We start from the raw sequence: 22556 nt of genomic DNA, 5'->3' as shown, positions 1-22556 counted from the left end.
TTAATAACTGTCGGCGTTTCCTTGGTAAGCGTTTCGCCCCAGTCGGCTTGGGGTAGTTTTACCGCGCCTAGTACTATTGCTCCTGCTAAATATTTGTTTACAAATATTACTTTATAGTCGTTCATCGACGTTTTAAACTTAAGAATGCAAATTTCAAACGAATTAAAATAGCAATGTAAATCCAATACATAAATATTTCCATTAATTAAGAACAGTGAATAAATGTAATGGTCTACTCCATTTAATAAAATCAAAATTCAAAAAAGTAATTAAAACGTTACTTCTAATAAAAAAATCTGTTTCGTCGATTTGAAACTTTATAGAAGCCTTTAGAATTTAAACAAAAGTAGTCTATTGATTAAAATACAGGCGCAAAATTCGTTCAACTCGTAACAGTGAAAATAGTTCCGCGACTCGAGTGGCAACGTTCAGTGAGTTTGTTCTATTGAACAGACGTTGTTCAAGAATTAATGAAGTCGGCACGTCGACCCCTGTCACCGCTGACGTGTGCCCCGTCCTGCTCCTGACTTCACCTTAACATCACTGACCTTTTGTTGGAATGTCGATACACTACGTGGAGACTTTAGCAATGGTAACTGCTGATGTTCTGGACATAGGGCAACACCACAACACTAGTATTAGATAACTATAGTCTTAGAAAGTCCTGTAATTGAGGTAAAATAATAAACTTCGCTATGGACCGAAATTAGTTAGTCCTTGACTACTAAGGACTATCATGAATATCCGTGAGAATATTTTCGTAAATTGTTATGGATGACGTCATGAACTTGCAACTGTCATGCAAACATTCGTATGAACCCTTGTGCTATATGTAAAGTAACTAATGTTTTTGACAAAACTAAAATTCTTTACTTAAACAACGCCGTATATTATGTTCAAACGTACTTATTTAGTTCCTTTACAATACCTGTAAGTACAGCCTAAAGTCTTTAAAAACCTAAATTAACCTAATTCATACGCGTACATAAACAGTTTAATTTACATAAAAATTCTAATAAACGATGATTATATACCAAAGGGTACGAAGACTCTTATATCTTAAAACTTTAATCCTCTTATTTTACCATACGAAAAAAAGAAAAGCTACTATAATAAGGGAAAATAGACTATAAGTCAATTTGCTAAAGAGCTAATTTACATCGCTGATCGTCGAGATACGTCTTTTTCATACTGTGAATAAATTCCAGTTGCTCGTGGTTGAGGCTCTGAAGCTGTCTTTAGACTATTTAAATTCCAGTTCGGTTCGTTGCTTGGCTGGTTTATACGTAGCCGTTAATTTTAGCGAAATTGTATTAGGGAGTACTATCGATCTTATGTTCTTGATTGGGAGGAAGTTGGTAAAGTTTTGACTATAAAGAGACATAGTGAAAATAATAGAAGTTTTTTTTAGAAAAAATAACCAAATTAAGTTTAACAAATATAAACATCAAATTGCGCAGCATTATGCAAAGTCTAAGGTTAAAGTTAATTAAGAAAGTTGTGGATAATAATAGCTTTAAGAATATTACAGAATGTTCTAGACAATATAATGTTAATCTAATTAATGCTTAAGACGGAAAATACATTAACAAAAGAGATAGTAAAACTGAATTTAAATTTAATTGTATCAAAATACAAAGCAAACGCATCGCGGCCGCGGACAGATGTTTTGACAGCTCCGATATTAATTGTGACGTCGGCCTGTCGTTAGGGCATCGCCCAGAACTCTCTTCCGCTTCCATGTCATTAATAAAATGAGCAATAGTCGAAATATTTATCAATGGCATAATCGATACAGAAACAATTATAACCACATCCATCAAAATTCCCGACTCCGCTACAGTTGTAAGGTGTTCGAATTCTTCGATTTCACCATTCGATTTTCGACTTTCACTTCACTCTGTTACAATACTAAATCTGATTACTACAGTCTGTTCACCTCGTTAGGTGAATATTGGTTCTTATTGTGTTGGAATAAAATTAAAATTTCAATGAATTGTGCAAGGGACGAACTACACCATGGTATCGAGTAACATTAACATTCTTATCTCTGGTCTGTCACACAGCGAGAACGTCAAAGTTCGAAGTGAAGAACGCATTATAATTAATAGTCGATGATACGCGTGGATCGTAAACAAAAGCTTTGATAAATGGATTAAAGCCTGATACTAGATAATAACCGCTGTGGGATGTAAATCGTGGTTGCGCTATAGACGGCCAACGGCTAACATTTTTTTGACCATCAACTTTCTAATCTACTTATAAGAAATATAACCAATTTCGCGCTCCAGTGTATTGCAAATTAATGACAAGTGACTGTTACTATCTTGTAAGTTAATTATAAAAAGATATGAAACATGTTTGAAAAATTTCTATTGATAAAGAATCGATATTAATACGTCTGAAATTTAAAAAGACGTTTAATTAATTAAAATCTTGATTAAAAAGTTCAATAATAGCTTTGCAAAAGTAATTTAAATATGTATTTATTTCAATTTAAAACAAGATAACATTTACGGAAATTTACATCAACAAATCGTTCGAATCTACGTTACTCATGCGATAGTTTAATAGATGGTTCTAAACCATTTAATGTTATGACGATGATGGCATATCATTCGTCACTTCGTTGGAGGTGTGATACAACCATTAGAAGTCGATAAGCTATTGCTTTGTTATTGATTGCGTTTGACAATAATTTGTAGTTAGCCTTTTATAGTGTGTGAATTGGGCCGAGTATCAATATACGTATAATGACTACCTTTCACCACCGATTCAATTTTTAACATGTACACAGGTGTAGCAATTTATCAAACATTTTAAAGTTATTAGATACGTAAACATAATTCTGTAGTGTTTTTTAGAATTTAATAAATCTAGTCGTTAGTCATCCTACTAATATTATAAATGCGGAAGTTTAGATAGATGGATGGATGTTTGTTAGAGTTTGTAGACTAAATGGCTAAATAGATCTGCTGGAAGGACGCATAGACTATTCACTTTTGTTTTTTTAATTCCACGCAGACGGAGTCGCGGGCGAAAGCGAGTCTATAATAAACTATACTCAATCATGTTTTGAATTGCATTGAAGGTTCAGTTGTATTATTTAGAAATAATTATTGAATAATAATCATAGTAAATTAGGCAATAGTAAGTGTTATTTTAGTAAATTCTTGCATTGTTAACAATTTGAACGATTAGAACGCAGGATTAATTACAAAGTCCCGCCTTAGGGCGTTACAATGTAATCAATTATTGCATGAATAATGCAAATACGTATATTTGTATAATTCGACAAGCATCTTAGTGCCTAGGTAAGCTTAATGCGCAGGTGCAAAGTTTACTATACATGGTAATTTATTAGAATATCGCTGTACAAACATAAAAAGCTAAAGCTATATTTAGCTTACATATGTCTTTAAAATATGGTATATCAATAGTGTTCCTAATAATATCTATTGTGATGTATATGTGTATGTTCTTATTAGGTGAAAATAAAGTACGTTTTTGAGATGCCGTAGAGCTGGACCTGCGCGAGGTAGAGTCGTTCGACTGACAGGCGACAACGCAGGACAGACGACGCTGGCGCTCTCTCTTGTCGGAGGCCAAGAACCACTTTGGGTCGCTGCGCCAACGTAGTAAGTAAAGTATGTTTTTGAAATCACTTCTCTTACCAATGTTCTTCTGTGCAAGTTCCCTTATGTTTAATATGTGCAAAAACGTCAATTTTTTGCTTATCGCTTATAATGTAGGGATTAGTTAAATAATCCTGACTAATTGAAAATCCTGCGTAATAAACCAGCTTAACTTAACTATTCTAGGTTTCAACACTATTAGTCTGATATTTACGACGTGCTAAACGTAACATTTATGCGATATGCCTACAGTCGTAACTCGCGGTCGTAACAGTCTCGACACGTGTGGTTCCGAAATCAAATTAAAATCATGTTTGATAAGATCGAGTGGCAGTTATGGGAATTTATGACTATATTACCTGCGCCGGCGCATGGCGACCGACAAAAACCAGGTCCGGACTACGCAATTATTTATGGGCCCCGCAAATGATTATAGTTTACGATCGTTTGACTGGATACGCCTCTGGCGTGCGTGGCGGCACATCTAATTGAATCAGAAAGTTTAGTGTAGTAAAAAGATATTTTTCTAACACTTTAACATTGTTTATTTTTTTTTGAACTGGTATGTAGGATAAAGTCGCTTAAAATACCAAGCATAAAACATGGAACGCACACAAAAATGTGTTGACCGCAAAAGATACAGAAATAAATCAGACAGATGACAATTTAAAGTGGTTAACCCACTAACTGTGACCATTTTAGATACTTTGATCAGATCTTGTCGAAACCGAACCTGTGGTGAAAAAAACAAGCGATTATAAACTACAAGCCGTTGGATTAAAGTTCATAATCGTATACAAATAACATTCGAAGCATAAACTAGTGGGTGTTTGTTCTACAGTCTTTAGAGTCAGTATTAGAGATTTATGTTTTTATTTAAGAATTAATGATATAGTGTGAGTAATCGTCGTTATGCTAATTTACGTATTTAAAATCTCAGCTCATAAAGATAACTAAAATGAATGTTGTGGAGTTACCTGCTCATTGGTAGCTTTTAAAACATTTCATGATTAAAATCTTATTAATTTCCGCGGAATATTTAAGGTGTTTTTGTTAGTAATAATTTAAACGTTGGTGTTTTATATGAGAGGAAATTATAAACAAATTCGCATGCTATAACAAACTGATATTATGATTGGGCAGTTTACTGTTAGTCAAGTTGTGTTCATATACCTATTTAAATTTGCTTACATTGATGTTAAATGTAATTGAAATATATTTTTAAATACGATAGCTTTATAGGAAAACGCTTATCATGTTTTACCTGCGTATTTTTGTAAAATTTTAGTCTTAAAGAATTACAATACCTATAATGTACGGAACCTTAACTATATTTACAGTTTGTGCTTGTTTGTTTCTTGTAAATTAATTTCAAAGTAATTTCAAAGGCAATATTTTAAAATCACTTATAGCCCACTATTAAATTTATTACGGTTTGAATGTTTAAATAAAACTTAGTATTATTAACCTAATGTATGTCTAATTTTGTTTCGTTATCAAGACTGAGCATTTACTGAATAAATGCTAAAATGCTGAATAAATGAGTTATTGAACATTAACTTTGTTAGGAACTATTCAAATTGTGTAATATTAGTTAACGAACTTTTACTAATTTAAGGTCAAAATAGTAATACTTTTGTATTAAACTCATTATTTAATTTTAAGAAAAGATACTATTTAATATGTTTACATGTAGAATTTTTGCAATATTTTGCCCTAAACGCTCCCAATCGGCACCTGGCGCCGTCCCCGATGCTTTACTTTACGATCTGTTAAAAGACTGACTTTACTGCCCAAATTAACACGAAATAAAAATGAAACCGAACCGCACAAAAAATAAGCGAAGGTAGAAGATAAAAGCTTTAAAAAAGGTCCACGTCAAAACATTTGATTGTATTAATATTTATAGGCCGCACCGCCGCAGGAAAGTTGGTTCCTTGGCTTGAGATTGAAAAAAAAAATGTTTATCAGCCCGTTTAGCTTTTGTGTAAACCGCGAAATCTTTTGTAAAAGATATTTATTGCCTCGAAAACAATTGCAGTGTTACCATTATATCAATATAGACAGCAATGACACTATTAAAGTTTTTTTTTAATGTTTCGGACATGAGATTGAGACGTTTACTTCGTTTTTGATCCAACAATGGCCATTGTATTTTTATTTCGTACGGAAGTAACGTTTTTACTTTTTTCAAACTTACAACTCAATGTATTTTTGATAGCAAGGGTTTATGTTTGAAACGGTAAATGTCTTAGTTATATTTAAAGTTTATATATTGCTACATAAGTGGTTAATGTAATTTGAATATGACTAACCATATGGTAGAATGTCTAACTATACAAGGACACAACTTATGGTTTAAATTTCGTTTAAGTTTAGCCCAGTCGAGCGGTTACAAGAGAAAGAGTTAAAAGTTTCGGAAGTAGTTGTCGCGAAAAACAACGGGCATGTTAATTTTGTTAGCGAAAGAAATCGATTTGCCTTTTCGTTTTGCCTTTGGAACAATAACGATGCACACAGGTGCATCTGCAGGCAGCATCGCTGGCGCCTATAGACTAGGTAGAACTACACTTGACTCGATTGAAACCATCAGAGACCAGGCACCTGCAGAAGGTGAGGTTGGCACCCAGCTGGTAAGTACCAATATCTTTAATTATCCCCTTGTTTGCAATATTATGCCCTCCATTTCATGCGTAATCTAAGGGTTTGTTGTATTACAGGATCCGAGCCCGTTTTGAGCAAAGAGTGGGTTTCAGTGTTTCGCAACTCAGTTAGCCAGAGTTAGGTAAAGTAATATTTTTATTTGTCGATTAAATTACTATTAAGCTTAGAAGAGATAGGTTTTCTCGAAAGAAATATGCAGATATATTTTTATAACCCCCTTAAATAGATTAAACTAAACTTTTATAATAGTTACTGGATGATTTGAGTCATCCAGTTACGTAGGCGTCGGAAGTATAGAGTGAGCTTTCGACAGTACACTAGTTATTTCACCGAGAGATAAAGCAAACATTAAATATATTATTACGAACTGGATGGCATTACTAATATTGTATCGCTTCTATCATTATATCTATCTACTAAAACTAGCATGAAAGAAGCCATTTGCAAAATAATAAAACGAAGACAAGGACTGCTGTAATGAAAACAGGCTCAGTGTTTTAATTTCGTTTCAATAAGCCGTGTCGCCGTTCAGACACTGATTAAGTTCCTCATAAGGGCACCACTGATGCGCGCATGTGTAGCCTGTGCATATTGCATATTCGAAATTAGCATAGGCATCTTGGGTCGTTACCTCACACTAAACCGGTCTGCACTTTCGAGAACTTCAATTATTAAATTTTAATTGGGTATATATTTACTTGTGAAACTTTCGTACTTTTAAACATAATACAATTTATGAACGTAACAGGTTTTGAAGTTTAAAGGAAGGAAAGGAAAGTTAAAATGGTTGCTTAAACAGATTTTTTATAAAAATAGTCATAATATTGGCTACTACATTTTTAAAGAATACGAATAAAATAAAGTTTTCACGCTTTTTTCGTAGTAATATATTATGTTTTGTTATTAATTTTTTCATTTTGTTAACCTTTATTAACCTCATTAGAATTTTTTGATAGTCAATCTATTTGTGACAGTTGTTTTAATTTCTATGCATATTTTTTACATATTAAAATAAGTTGACTAGTCAATGTTCAAAAAGAAAGCAGATCTATGAATAACGTTTTGCAACACCAGTTTATTTAAAAAATCATATTGGTTTCTATAAGTTAAATTTAGTGTCATTATCTATTACTAGCTTTCGCCCGCGACTCCATCCGCGTGGAATTCTAAAAATAAAAGCCTATGTGTTCTTCCAGACTATCCTCTACATCTATACCAAATTTCATTGAAATTCGTTCAGCCGTTTAGGCTACAAACTCTAACAAACATCCATCCATCCATCCATCCATCTTAACTTTCGCGTTTATAATATTAGTAAGATAAGATAAAACAATACGGTTAATTAACGCAGTTTTATAAAATAAACTAAACGAATAAATAATTTTATGTAGAATTCTAATTAATACTAAGACATTGCTATAGATCAATTCACATTATACACCTGTTTGTTATTTACATTCACCAGTATTTTTTCTAACAAACATTTTTAATTAGAAATACAACTTTAAAACGAACTTTTAAAAGACCAAGTTGCAATTGCAATAAAATTATTTAAATTTGTAACAAATTACTTAATAAACTAATCTTTGAAAATAACACTTTGCCTAGTTTTTTAAAAATTAATAGTGAGGCCGCAACCGCACCTTTTCTAGCTGTATTTTACAAGGCTAAAAGTTTCCATCAATAATTGAAAGAGGAACGTCTCGAGGGAGTAAGGAAGGGCTTATGGGAATCTTGATGTCGAACTTTGTTTTATTTATATCCCATGTCTTAGAGAAATACTATTTTGTAGTAAATTATTGACAGATTAAAATTTGTTTTTACTGTTTTTGAAAAAATCAAAACAATTTATTGCATATAGACCTGGTCATACTCTACAGTTCAATAAGTATTTATCGAGTTATCTGATTATAGGGCGTCAAAAACGAAAATAATGTCTTCTATTTTGTAGTTATTTAATAGTAATTGGTGCACAAACTCGTAGTGACGTCACTGTTTAGAGGTTCTCAGATTTCGCAGGCGATCTAATTCTGCAATATCATCGTCGCCATCGCACGGGTCTGAGAGTCGACCACGCCTCCGCCTGACTACTCCCCATACCTCTTTTATTTACTTATTTTATACCAGTAAGCTTTAAGTGGTTTTGTTTGTGAACCCTTTTTAAAAAGGTATATATCTCCGTGCGATTTCAGGTATTATATGGTCGAAACTATTGAAAAAAATGTTCGTCAAAAATAGCAACTGTAAGGTTTAAAATATCATCTTTGTTAATTTTTTGTACAGTGTACGAAAGCCAATTCTTAGCATAAATATTTGTATCGCGAGTGAAGTAGCAGCCGCGACATGCATCAACCGTGTTGATTACTTCAATCATCATTTATTATGCAAATGACGGTTGAGAGAGAATTACATAGTAATGCGACTCTGTTTATTACCACCCAGGCAAAGAATCAATTAGGTAATTCTGTTCAATTATCGCAAAGCCTCCTGTCAGTGCTCACATGTTTTAAATTAATAATAATTACTGTGAGTACTTATACGTTATTATAGTGCGTAAGGGAAACAGTAACTTTGAATTATAGTTGCTATCCAAAATATTACTAAATACTAGCTTTTGCCTGTGATCCCGTCCGCATGGAATTAAAAACAAAACAAAAATGCGTAGCCTATATATTCTTCTAGATTATCCTCTACGTCTATGTCAAATTTCATCAAGATCCGTTTAGCCCTTTAGGCTACAAACTCTAACAAACATCCATCTATCCATCTAAAATTTCGCATTTATAATATTATTAAGATTTGAGTGAAAGAAAATACTATGGCGTTGTTTTCGCTGCTTTTTTTATTTATTTAGAATTGAAATGCAAAAGTTACAAAGTCTCATAAAACAATGAACACGTTCATTAAAACTCAAAAGCGGTTTACTGTTCCGAACTATACTTGAAACATGCCAACTAAGAACAGCACGGAGCATGCCTTACCATAATATTATTTGAATCATAATTTACGGCGTACGGCGCGACTGAACGACTTGATTTATGTATATGTACGACTCGGCCGCTAATCTTTACTGGAATTTAATTTGTTATTTATTTACTAATCGCCGCCGGAGTGTATCTCGGCACAGGTAAGTTTTGCATGTAATTTGAATCAAGCGAGATATCCTGTTTGTCGCGGGAGCTTTTAACGAATCCGTAACGATAAGTTATGTGAGAACGGAATAAACTGAATTTGTTATTAATGTTTGTATGGTAACTGTAGGCTTTCACTGTCGCAACTATTCTATGAAAACATATTATTGTCGCTCTCAATACATTTGAAAAACGAAGACAAAGATGTATTTAAATTTTTTTACAGCAGTAGTATTTACGTATAAAAAGTTTCAGTTTAGCAAAGAGTAGCTTAACGTATACAAACATCTGCATAATTTTTAAGAACTAGTTGCTTACAATGTTAGAACCTAAAGTAAACGTTTACCTTGTAATATAAGGGTTACATCATCGATTTATCCGTCTATAGTTTACTGAACACAGTTCAATCTCATGATGGGTAATTGACATAATTGGTGAGCTCGTGGGGTCAACTTCCCTCCGGACGTAGCTGTCCTATGATTTGCACTAAACGGTAAGGCCCATAGCCCGGCTTTTAGCAATCGAATGAAACGACGATCGTTTTTCATAACTATAGAGTTTCTGATATTTGAAACTACATAATATAGTAGTAAAAATTTTGAGCAAAATTAAATAATTAGTGTACTTTGTGGTTGCATTCCTTATACCAAATATCAAGAACGAAACCATAAATTTGTTCCAAATTAAGTTGTAAAAGAAAGTCACGCGATTATGTCTAATTCGGTAATTAACACTTTCAATAGCATTTTTCTACAAAATAGAGTTACTTCACAAATATTTCCTGAATACAAGTACTTAGATTTATTTCTACATTTTTTCACATGCTTAACAATTGCCCAAAGGATCAAACCTGTAATATAATAATATTACGCAAGCCTGAAGTCTTCATTCGCACGGGCGTATTTTTAACGCTCTCCCTTATAAAATGCTTTAAAATCACTCTTGTTTCGTTCGCCCAGATCTCACAGTACTAAAAAGCGTCGCGCTTTACAAGTGCTGCCCTATGCAGAAATACATGAACGCATTTTTAGCGTTCGTTATAATAACGCCTGTGCAATTGGCGGGTAAAAGGTTAATATAGAACTGATGCTTATGAAATTATTTTAAACAAAAATCTATCCTTATAAGTTACAATATTGTTATCTAACTTTATAAGCACTGAATGTAAATAAAGCGACAAGAGTGTTTGTTAGGGATCGACACGCATACCTCTAGGTCGCTGCCACTTGCGCCAAGTCCTGAGTAATGGCCGCGGGGCATGAAAGAATCGACCTACGGCCCCGTTTTAACTTTATTACCATACTTCGCTATGCTTCTGAAAAGCAGCTTCTTTATGCAAGATAATATACCTACAATGAATTCAACATAGATAGGTTTAAGCTATCTACGTTCTATGAAAATGAACAGTTTGTTAACTGAAAATCGCTAATCAAGGTGTCTTACAGTAACAATTGGCTTTGAATGCTTTCAAGTTTACCTAAATCAATTAGACTCTCTAACGTTAAACATCGTCGCATAGAAGTTTACAATCAGGGAAGGGTAAAATCAACAGTTAAGATTAATGTTCAACAAAAACATTTATCGCGCTAAAAGAAATAAAAACAAGCGAATACTTAATTGTCTTTGGGTAAATGACTTGAAGAAAATTGATTCAGAATATAGGCACAATATTCTTTGCAAACCGATTTAAGATACAAAGGGACCCATATGTTTCTACATTTTATGTAATTAAAATAAAATGCATGGCACTTTATTCAAATAAAATTTAAATGTGTTTATCGTTTCTCGTTTGAAATTGATTAATTAATGGTTTAATTTACAACGTTTTAGTTTTAATTTTACACGAAGGTGTAAATAAAATTCCACAGTATTCTAACGTATCGATTTCAGCCAATGTTAAGTTCCAGACGTAAAAAGATAAACCGCTCGCTAGTAATTAAACAAATGTTATCTTTTTCAATGAACACGTATTTTTCTTCTATTTAAGGCGTAGTCGATCTTATCTTTTAAGTGTTTAATAAGGTAAACAACAGGGGAAAAATAGGCATTAGGTCGAAAGCATTTCAAAATTAACAAATACACACGTCACATTTTCATTGCCACTAGAAAACATGTAGCCATCCCTTTCATAGTCTTTTAAAATGCAGAAATAGCGATATGTTCTTGTACAGGTGCTTCTGGAGTGAAAATGACTTTAAAACTGTGAAAAAGTAAATCAATGATAAATGCCTACTAATGTATATCTGACCGTTCTATCATTTTTTATTGAATTCTTTATTATGAATAGTATGGGGTTGATTTTATTTAATACGCATTTCTTTATTTAAACCATTGTAAACGAATTAAAATGCTTTGCTTTCGACTGATTTCGGATACTCAACGCGCGGTGTAATACATAGGTGTGTTATCTCTAAACAACTAAAATAGAACCATTCTAATGATTTTTTACAAACCTTGGCAAGGTCAGAACGTGTTGAACGTCAGTAAAACAATAGTGTGTCAGCGAGATTCCCGGAACGGCGTGCGACATCTGCGCCCGTCTTTATCTCAGGACATCTAACGCGACAGCCGTTGCGTTCGTACGTCTCATGTTCTTTATTATTACTTCCAACGCTTTTATTTCTCTTTTAATTGCTTTGACACTACTGAGTTGACTACGACTTAACACGTTGTCTATGATGACTAAACTACGAACTCACTGGCACACTACATTACTCTATGTTGAGATATAAAAATAGAAAACATACTATTGAGAGGTTCAAATATGTTCGATAAGTTTAAAAATAAATTAATTTAGTTCATGTAGGATCATCATATGATCCTGTTATAGTCGTCTCTCTAATATGCTATTACCAAGTTCCACTAAAGTCTAAAAAGAACATAACTACAAGAATGTTTTCCAAAGCAGTGGACTATTAAAAACAGATTAACCTATATCAAAAAATCTGATTCACTGTTAACACCAGAAGTTTAAATCCAACGTCACGGTGACGGCGCACTTTCCTCATCATTAGGAGTCAAAAAGAAAAAAAAGTGTTCGACGCTCCGCCGTAAGCGCCCGCCAACAAACAAAGCCATTACGCCTTATTATGGAATCCATCCATCAGACATCCATATTGATCAGACAGTAATGCATGCTAATGTTTTATAAATAGATATATAATTTATTTTGTCTCCACCTTGGCATCCAATTGATGAATCGTTTCATAATAGAGCGAAAAGTAGATTTTAACGTAGGCGTGGTTTCGACGCCGGCTAAGACTAGGAAGCTCGCGCTATTAATGATTTCACGCCGATGGTAAAAAAGTGTGAATCGAGTTTTTCCACCATTCATTGTTCTCGCGCTCTATGAACACGATCAGGCGATACAGTTATTAATTCGGCATGCGCACCAAAGAAAATTACAACACAAAGAGATACTCACTTTGGCCGAGATGCACTCTCTTCATCCACGGGTAAATCTGCGGAGGATTCGCTTGCGAGTTCGACGCCTTGGAGTTCTTTGTGTTGTTTGAGCTGGAGTTATTCGCTTCGTTGCTTTCATTGCTTGACGTACTGGACGCCGGGCTGGAAATGTTCTGGTTAACGTTGGCCTTGTGCTCCACCGGCGAAGCAATCGGCGTGGTCAGGCCGAGCTTAGCGCTAGTATTGCCGACGGGGTTCTGGCCGACCGGTCCAAATCCAGGAGAGGTTCTACCCGGCCCGGAAGACGTGGACAGATCTTGGGGTGATGCCACGCCGGTAGTAGAGGTTGAGTCGGCAAATTTGCAGCTCGCATTTGCCGCCTGACTCGGCGTCGTTGACAACAGGTTAGGCGAGAGCGCGCCCGGGCTGGGGTTCGAGTGCTGGTGCATATGGCTCGGGGTACCTCCGAGTCTTTGCGGATGTAGCTGAGTGTAGTCAATCATCGTCTGCGGCTGCATGTGAGCGCCGGTCGCTGGAGTTGCATATGGATGTTGCGGATAATGGTGACCAACCTGCGGGGGTGAATAACACGTGTTTGGATAGGCCGTCGCCGCCGCGTTTGGGTTGTAGTAGTCTGCCCCCGGCGTAGGCAATCCTGGGTGTCCACCTTGCTCCACGGGCGTTCCCGTGCGCCCGGGCGCCTGGTTTCCATAGCAGGACGCCAGCGAGTTGACGAATTGATAGGAACTCATCCCTGCGTTGTAATTTAGGTCGTTCATCGGTAACAGATTATTTTCGCCTATTTTCTCAAGTTCACTCGAAGGCTGTCATTCTTTAGATGAGCGTTGAATAGTCTAGATGGACATGTTAAGTGCTCCGGACGTTTGCGCTCCGGTACAATTGTCCTCTCGTAGCGGAGTTTGATCGATGGACCTGTGATAGAATGAGACACATTAGTTGGTCAAGTGTGATATCCTGTTAGAGAAGACTTATGGTATTGTACGTGATAAATGTACGGTATTGAACGAGCACGTGTTCTGTATTGTCTACCTTGTAACATAGTTTTAGAAAATAAATTGTTCGTTTGAGTAGTATGAACACAATAGGCCATATATAAATTTCATATAAGTGTTCACGTGTGTTGTTCCCTGTTAATTAACACGCTATAATTAGCGCTCGATTGCTATTTTAATTTCGAGATGCACGAAGTGTGAAAAACAGACACGCGATCACAATATAGCTAGTTTTAATAATCTTGTTTTTGCATGAAGTCAATGCGCATTCACAAGTCAACCGTATGTTAAAGCGCAAGAACAAACGTTGTACAGACACATGTTAAAGCAATTGTATTTAAATTAACATTACAAAAATAGTTTTTCATTATGCATTATGAGTGTAATCATATGCATGATTTAAAAAATGTTTTGTTAAACACTAACTTAAACGAAACGGATGACAGAACAAGTTGGTTCATTAGAATTTCATGGTAGGCAGAAGTAACAAAATTGAGAAAGCCTACATCATCTGGTTGAGAAATCATATCGTGGCTAAAGCGATAACATCTTAAACTTAATATCATCAATTATGGGTATATTTAATTAACACAATCTATCTTAAGTACGCACATAACAGAAGTATAGCATACACGGGGGTCTATTACAAAACGATAAATTAATAAAGCGACTTTCATGTCTAACGCGCACACATGTCAAGTGCGGAAAAAATCAGCTTCGCCACGTGGTCGGGCTATAAAAGTGTCCGCGGAGGTTTATGGGTGTGCGCGGTAGGCCGAATGTGACTGCGCCCGATTTATGGACGTATCTCGATGCATACATCTTTAAGAGCAAATTAGCAGTCATTGTGCATTCGATTTATTCGTCGTTTACGCAGCACCGATGACAAATGTGTGAATTTTGGACCGGTACTCTATTTTTATGCGCTTGCGACGGATACTGGGGCTTTTAAATGTTGGCATTTTTGAAGATTGTTTTTAAAAAGAATTTAAACAGATTTATACTTTTTCATGTTAAAGATAGATATTACAAGTAATTAGTGTAGATAACATATTTGTAACTAGAATACGTGGCTGGCAAAATTTAAAATACTATGTCCATTTTCTACGCGAAATTTTTTTTCTTCTTGATTAGTTAATACAGAATAAGTTAATAAACAATAAGAAAATAGTGTATACAATTTAACACATTTCGACTTTTAAAAATAATAATATATGACAGAATATAATAAAAAGGTATCTAATTTCTTAGCGGATGTTAGTAGATTTATTTTATACCTGGACATTCTGAACTAAGAAGAAGATCCACGCTCTATTCCTTTAAAACTCCAAACTCTTTAAAATGAGAGAATAGAGCTCTCAAATTAAGTTTAAATTGTACTTAAAGTTCCGTGTTTTCATCGTAGCGTTTCAGTACTAAGTTGGTAATAAAATATTGTTTTTTTCGTTTTCATAATAGCATTAAAGTATGGTATATAAAATTATTTTGATTTTGTAGTCTAAAAGTATGTTTCTCAACAAACAATTTAATATCCCTTACCCCCTAGTTTTAATCCGTGTGTGTGGCGCATTGACATCAAGACGACATGTGTTCGGTTTATTTCAGTTTTAAATTTTTGTCACTCCCGTCCGGTCCAAATTAAATGGGCCGAAAGATTTCATTGCTTTTGTTTTACTTCATTTCTCTAACATCTTGAAGCGGATTCAAACACGACATCCTTTGATGAAACGATATAATATTTATAGTGTGTATTTTTTGGTGCGATGTTTTTATTGTACTAATCCATAGGAGAGAATATAAAATCATGTAAACATTATCTATGCAGTCCCATACATTTATAGTAAGTAAAAGTATTTCTTGATCTAATCTAAAGTTTGTAATAAACACGAGTATTTACCTATACCCTTAGCAATAAACGTATATATTTATTTACCTAACGACGAAATAACCAACATCCTTCAGTAAAAAAAAAATTATGCGCTCTAGAAATATTACAAACCAAAAAATTACATTCGAATGTTTTCACTAGTAGAAAATTCCATATATGTATTTTTATGTACATTTTGAAGTATCTGCTAGGATTAAGTTACTTTTTTCTAAGCACTTATAGCTTAGTTTAAAATTAATTAAATTAATTAGAATTATAAGTTCATCGTTTATAAAAAAAAAGTTGTTTACGTACAATTAAAAAGCTGTGTATTTTGTGAAAACGACTACAAGTTGTAGTATGAATCTTACAAAACATTTTAAGATCATAAATCTAACAGACATGATGAAAGCGTGCTTCTGTCGCAATTAACATTTATTTTATTAGGCAATAATGCCAAGGGGCCGTGAGTTATTATAAACTGCGCCACATCGAGTGGCCAGTTCGAATCCACAAAGTCCAAGAAGATTTACTGCGCTACGGTTTGATTTTATGACTTCGCGCCTTCGTTACACAGAGTATATTAAATGCACATTATAATACTCGAGAAAAAAATGTTTAAGATTAATATACTCACTTCGGCTATGCTCAAATTTGACACTAAGAAATAACTTTTACAAACACATTCAAGAGAAAGTAATTCACATTAACATCCCACAAGTGTTTTAAAAAATATTCTGACACTTTACACAGATAACGAATTAAAAATTGTATTTAAAATTAATTTCAAAATTCGAATCGAATGTTATCGCGTTTCGAAATTTGAACGTTCGAATCAGGCGCGCTCGGATATATGTCCGAAAGTTCGGCGCGCGGCGGAAAACGGCTCGTGTTTTCCCGGCGTTCGGGCATCGAGTGCAGCGCGCGTCTGGCTGAGGTGAGCGCTGGCCGCGCGCGGGGCCAGTGCGGGGAGCGAGGGGCACGCGGGAGGCGGCGCGGGGGGCGGGGCACCTGGCCCGCTACCAGCCACCACGTGTGCGCGCCCGCGCCCGCTCCCGCTTCCGTGCCCGCTGACAGCGATTAGCGTAATTAGGGTACCTACACCGTCGCAACACAACCTATCGGATTTCAATGGACCGATTGATGATTATTGATGGTAAACGATCGGCGGCTACGTGTTTTGTGGCACTCATTCTACGCCGATATGCAATTATGGACATTTTTTCTTTATGTTTCCATTCACTTCGACGAATTGAATCGAAATTGTTCTTTCACCACCTGTCATTGATATCAAATATGATACAGTTTCGAATTGACTTCCTTTTAGACATTCAGTGATAAAAGATAAATGAATATCCAAATAAACTAATCAAAACATTTAGTAAATTTTCTTTGAAAGTTCGAATACTTACCTGTGTATTGCTATTCATTGTCACCAGGTCCGGATTCAATAAAATTTTCAGGAGCTAGACTACACGAGACAAAGATTGTCTTATAGTACGACGTAGCGCCTAAAGACATTCCATTTCTTAATTTCTTTTTTACTACCCTTCGACTCTACAAAAGTCGTTACTTAGTAATAGTTATTTCTTACATATTTAGTATTCAAAATTGAGCCTTAATTAATAATGACTAATGTAAGTCTATATAGATTGCAATCATATTTCCTTTGAGATATCAACAATATTTATATCGTCTCATTTGCACAAAAACTAACAGACAAACACACAAACACATCCATCAAGAGCAGAATTAAAATGATTCCTCATACGCGGTACTTAGTATCAGTCTGTTGTAGCGGACATTCGCCATGCATCAGTCGGGACGCGACACGACATCTTTGTGAGGAGTAAAAATTGCCGACCGCTATCCATAATAAATAACCGACACTATGTGTCTATTTTTATTCACCCTGGAATTGTTTTAAACGGTTGCACTGCAGTAATATTTAATATTCCTTCACCTAGATACTAATAAACTAATGAGTATAGAAGAATAATCATACTACTACTAACAATGCGAAAGTTTAGATGAATGAATGTTTGTTAGAGTTTGTAGCGTAAACGGCTCGACGGATTTCTATGAAATTTACTATGGATGGAGAGGATCGTCTGAAACAACACGTAGGCTACTCATTTTTTTTTTACTCCAAGTGTAAAAAAAAAAAATGTGTAAGATTGAAATGACTAACCAGATGCGGTCGACATAGCTGGAGAATGAAAATATATTGTGTCAACGAAGTATTCTTGTGATTTCAGGATGAGAGGATCAACACGATATCTTTCTCAATTGAAAGAGTTGAAGATCAATTGTATCAAAGTCGTTAGGCTAAAACCTACAAGTCGATGATTTTAAAGCAAAAAAATGTAAGCTATGGTCTCTCATATATTACTTTTGTAGATAGCGTAATCAAGTGTTATAATAATACTGAAAGGTATATGTAGAATTTTCTTTGCAAACATCCGCCGAAGTATTCGTAGTATTTTCTAGGTTAAACTAGTATTCAATGAGGTGATTTATGTAAATATTTGTTCACTACCCTTCCTATATTTGGTGAAATATAAGATACTTAAAGCAAGGAACACATGACATTGTAAGTAAAGTGAGGTTTATTTATATCCTTTAAATTCGAAAAATTAAGTTATTTTTTAATAAATATTCCACTGATTTCCTGCGATGCCTGCTTCGTGATTTAAGAATTGTAGTTAATATGAATTTTCTTAATAATTGTTCTTATTACATTATTTTTATACTCTCGGAGAAGTTAAATGCATCCACTGGATCAAGAACTTACTTCCTTCTTAGACAAATTGTAGTAAATATAGCTTTACAGAATACTTTTACTCATCCGGCGTTTGGCACAGGTAGTCATCTTTCTGTTTGATTTACAAATAAGTCCCTTTTTAAATATTAAACATAAGTATTGTAAGATAAGCATTTTTATTAAAGCTCCATGAGTACGTCAGATACCTAGTAATCTAGTGTTGTATCTTTCATAATTAATTAATTAACGTCTGTACAATCTGTATTAGTTGGCATAAATGATTTAAAAACATAAATCACGTCCACATGCGCCTTAATAATGGACATTTGTTTTACGCGGTTTTAATTGTAATGAAGTGCTAATTATACGATGCGCATTCGTCTGATGAATTATTTAGAAAATGCCTAAACGCGTTCAATTAACGACTTTGTACACGGCAGCGCGTACATGTTAATTCGTATCATTGTTTTAAAAAATCTAAAAGTTTATTAACATTTCTGAAATTTCAAATTAAGCCGTATTTATATTTAAGATTAAATTAAGCGAGTTTGAGTTCTACTTTCTTGTATTTAATTAGTCATTAACAAAAAGCAATTCAAAAGTAAAGTTTTTAAAAAGTTTTGAATATTTTGATACTGATTACTTAAAACGCAATTAAAACTTAATAACGAGACTTTTTTGAAAACTTTGAAAGTGGAAATAGTGTAGAATAATAGGTCTGTGCTTCCGCTAACTTTATTTAACCATAAGTACAGCCAGTTTCACGTCTTCAACAACAAAAACAATATATTTGCGTCAGTTTTGCACAGAGGTAGGCAGAGACAACGAACCGCGCGGTCATGACACATCATTCTCGTTTCTACATTTATAGGTAAATCAAAAATAAAATAAACACGATAATAGTGATCTAAATACATGTTTTAGTTCCTGATGTTTGAATATAAGGTAACTATTGTAAGTCCCTGGTGACACCTTGGCTTCTCGAGGGTCATAAAATTTATTAGGACTTAATAATCTCGACATCAGAAAACACGCACATGCTTCATAACATAACCGATGTCTTCTCTGACTTCCACAAAATTTATGGCACAAGGGTGCACGCAGCTGTCTCTTTCTTTTCAACTACATGTGATAAGGACGGAATTTGTTTATTTGAAAATCGTTTATGGCTATTTAATTGGTCTGAGGGTACGGAAGATGATTTAGTGATGTTGTTTTTCTGATTTGAATTTCGTTAAGAGAAATCTTATGGGATTGCTTTTATCAGGTAAAGTGTGCGATTTTTTCTTGTTTTTGAATTAAAATAATCCTATATTGCTGTATATAAGTACCGTAATAAGGTTTTTACCATAGTTAATTGACAATTATTTGTAAACTAGCTTTCGTCCGCAACTTCGTTCGCGCGGAATTTAAAAAAAAAAACTTATTAAGCAACCTACATATTCTTACAGACTATGTTCTACATCAGTGCCAAATTCCATCAAGATCCTAGAAGCCATTTGAAGAATCGTAGTCACAAAGATGGATTCAGCCAATCTTTGGCATTTATAATATTACTAAGAAGAGAGATTAGCTGCATAAATATTTAAAACATAAATAGGATCTTATAAGATTTGTTACAAAGTTTAATTAAGAAACATTTATATTCTAACAGGAACTTACTATACCTGGAATTAGATGGAAAATATAGCTTCCGTTATTAGTCTAAATTCATGACTGTTTCACAACTGTTCGTTAAATACTACCTAGGTTAGTATATCTTGAAATCTATGCCGTATGATAAGTAGATATGTCGGCAACGAAGATTGTTTTGTTTTCCTGCATTCATTTGTTTAGTTCCCTCGTTCTTCATTTAAATGGGAATTTTAAGGTAAACGAGCAGAAAACCTTGCAAAACCTAGGATGCATTTTTTTTAAATTTCGTGTACAAACGAATACCGTTATAACAAATAATAGTTTCGAGTTATTTTCATCATAGTTGAGGTGGAAAATATTCCAAGAGTAATACGAATTAAAAAATAAAGTGTCATTGCCTATTATTATTAACCTAAAAAAACAATATATAACTAATTCCCGATATTAAAATTGATTTTACAATATGATAAACGTATCCATGTAATTTACAAAAAAAAAACTTTACGTCTAAAGAATGTTAAATATTTTTTTGCCATCATAAAGGTGTTACATACAACCAATGCAAGTCGATAATAATATTCAGCTTATAATAGTACATAATTACTTAATTCACCACTTAATTTGCAATTGAATGGTAAAAAATTTGCATACGATATTTACGTGGTCTGCCGTCCCTCACGCACACGGTGTTATTTCATACGTGTGAGTGGGACAGACAGTGCAGTGCGGTGCGGCTGTGCTGCAAGCGTGCGTAGTGCAGTGGCGAGGGGCGCGGCGGCCTGCGTTGCGCACTGTACCGCTATTGGTTAATACCGTTGAGTGGGGTGCGGACGTTAACAGGGAAACTTTCTACTACAGCCGTGGAAAACTTTTAGAAAGTATTGAAAATTTCCATATTGTGTTTCAACACTCTTTAACTATTCTTTTGAATATTTACTTTGAATGTTGTTTATTTTTATATTTTATCTCTACGTAATAATTTTTATTTCTAACTGTTGCATAATTTCTTTTTTATATCTACTAATTATGGTATGATACTATTTAAAAATATTGTTGTCCACGTTAAAAGGTTTTCTTGGGAAAATCGTGTACTTATTAAGGGGTAACTATTACGTAGTTATATTTTTGAATCTATTTTAGGGCATTAAGTTGGTCTTTTTTGTACTTACTAGTAAAAATGAATGTATGATGTAGGTAATTGGACAGATTATTGTATAGGTAACTATTAGAATATCGGCATTAAAGCTGGAAGCAAAAAGTCCAAAGTAGATCGACGTGTAGAAAATTGCTGGACCATACCCCTGTGGAGCCTCATATGGTGATGAACTCTCTCATTCCAATAGGACCCACTTAACAAATATCTTATTAGTAAAACAGATATGTAAAATCTATTATTTCGCTCGACTTCTTAAATTCAATACTTGTGAATCTGTTTACTTGTAAGAGGTAAATCACTATTTGCTTCTAGCTTCTAGATCTTGTTTCTCTAGTGGAACTTTTTCGTTCAAGAAATCTGTTATTTGTGCAACTGCTATTGGTCCATCAACCACTTATAGCATCAACTTTATACACCTATGGTAGTTAAACGTAGATACATGTTGCGTACAGGAGACGTCATTTTAGTCCCTTTGCCTTTGAACCTTTTCTAATAAGGCAAGTAGATTTGACGGTGGAGGAGATGCAAAGGAAGGGGAAATATCCACTATATGTGCGTCTCTTCCTCTGTCAATTAAAGGTATGCAAGGAATCTGGGCAGCTGGCTGTCTATAGGTAGAGATCGCTTTGCTTTTTCAGCGCATTCAGGTGAACGCTTGGTGTTTTGCCACCTTATAAAAATATAGAGCGTTCTGTTCTTATTGGTTTTAGTTAGCATATTTTGACCAATAGTGGAATACTTGATATCAAGTTCAAATTTTTATTGAGGGTAATGGGAAATAAATATCACTTTACTATCTTTTATATTTATTTATAGTAATCGTAAGAAAGTGGACAAAGAGGTGGGAACTCCTCTTTTTACTTTTCTTTATATTTTGCATATTTTTACGTACACAAAAAATGTTTTTACCGGTGAATTGATTTGAAAGGAAACGTAGTACATATTTTGATCAATTTCTCGTAAATATTTAAATTGTTTTACTTTATTCATTTTATTATGTAAAAGAACACAAAGCATTTCGTTATCAGAACTTTACTTTTTCTGTTTCGGAACCACTGATAAAATATTTCACAAATAATCCGCAACGCGGCGCCACATGACTGAAAATACTGAAGTAAATACTGAGAATACTTTTTTATACAGATATAGTTACTAATTTCTTTTAAATATTTTTCCCAGCCCACTTCATTTATTTTTAATATTTTTCTTCTACTCAGTCCTACTAAGACCTCCGCGATAGATATTTTCCTAAGTAATAAAAAAGATAAAATAAACTTTATCAGTAA

The 22556-nt window shown here is 34.2% G+C and overlaps 1 protein-coding gene across 1 annotated transcript in view; it reads right to left on the bottom strand.

The window, feature by feature from the left end:
* Positions 1-16616, bottom strand: part of LOC106104329 (homeotic protein Sex combs reduced-like) — a 31943-nt gene extending 15327 nt beyond the window's left edge. Inside the window, exons 1-2 of the mRNA XM_013284352.1 lie at positions 16353-16616; positions 12855-13768 (exon numbers count right to left, since the gene is read on the bottom strand). Of these exons, the coding sequence (XP_013139806.1) occupies positions 12855-13614 (760 nt within the window). The 5' untranslated portion in view covers positions 13615-13768; positions 16353-16616. The remainder of the gene's footprint in view (positions 1-12854; positions 13769-16352) is intronic.
* Between the last annotated feature and the right edge of the window lie 5940 nt (positions 16617-22556).

Source organism: Papilio polytes, unplaced genomic scaffold (genome assembly GCF_000836215.1).
Source record: "Papilio polytes unplaced genomic scaffold, Ppol_1.0 DF823691.1, whole genome shotgun sequence".
NCBI lineage: Eukaryota > Metazoa > Arthropoda > Insecta > Lepidoptera > Papilionidae > Papilio > Papilio polytes.
Note: the sequence above shows the minus strand (reverse complement) of the source record. Positions and strands in the feature narration are given on the sequence as shown.